This window comes from Mus pahari, chromosome X (assembly GCF_900095145.1).
Source record: "Mus pahari chromosome X, PAHARI_EIJ_v1.1, whole genome shotgun sequence".
NCBI lineage: Eukaryota > Metazoa > Chordata > Mammalia > Rodentia > Muridae > Mus > Mus pahari.
In genome coordinates, this window is record NC_034613.1 from 915756 (window position 1) to 916589 (window position 834).

Below are 834 nucleotides of genomic sequence, written 5' to 3' on the forward strand. Positions count from 1 at the left end.
CCCCACAAGGCACTCAATTCCCCCTCCTCTTTTTTTTTTTTTGCCTCCCCCCCCCCTTTCCTGCGCACGTCGGTAAGAGGTCATCAAGCGCTCTGCCCAGTCGCGTTCTCAAGCCCTACTCTTTCCCGCCCATCAAACCCGTAGCTGCTTACGAAGAGGTGTGCGCTCACCAAGGGGCGTGTCCCAGCTCTGCGAGACGCTGCGCGCCCCTGGGTTAGACCTCAGAGCTGCGCTAGCCATGGAGCGAAGCGGGTGCAAAGTTTGGCACCCTGTAAAGGGATGTCAGATAGGAGTGGGTGGACCGCCCAAGGGCTCTTTAGCCCTCTAAGCTTAGGGACCCCGGCTGCCTGGACCTCAGACGGTGTGCTGCAATGGACGGTGTAGATTCGGTGGCCCAGGGCACTGCCCAGTCTCAGGATGGAGAGCAGCCTGCTGAGTCCCCAGAGCCGCCGCCGCCGCCTCCCGCTCCGCCGCCAGCCCCACCGCCTCCGGCCCCACCGCCTCCGGCCCCACCACCGCCTGCTCCTCCACCATTCCCCGAGCCTTCTCCAGAACCAGTACCAGAGCCTGCTCTGGGACCCTGTCCAGAGGCGACTCCAGAACCAGCCACAGAAACAGACGCAAAATCAACCCCAGAGCCGACCCCGAAGCCGGACTTAGAACCGGACCCCGAACCAGACTCAGAGCCGGCCCCAGAGCCGGCCCCCGAACCAGACTCAGAGCCGGCCCCAGTGCCGGCCCCCGAACCAGACTCAGAGCCGGCCCCAGAGCCGGACCCCGAACCAGACTCAGAGCCGGCCCCAGAGCCGGACCCCGAACCAGACTCAGAGCCGG

The 834-nt window shown here is 65.3% G+C and overlaps 1 protein-coding gene across 1 annotated transcript in view; it reads left to right on the plus strand.

Moving 5' to 3' along the window:
• Window positions 1-371: 371 nt before the first annotated feature.
• Dgkk (diacylglycerol kinase kappa) overlaps window positions 372-834 on the plus strand; it is a 126630-nt gene continuing 126167 nt past the window's right edge. Inside the window, exon 1 of the mRNA XM_021188532.2 lies at window positions 372-620. Coding sequence (XP_021044191.1) covers window positions 372-620 — 249 coding nt within the window. The remainder of the gene's footprint in view (window positions 621-834) is intronic.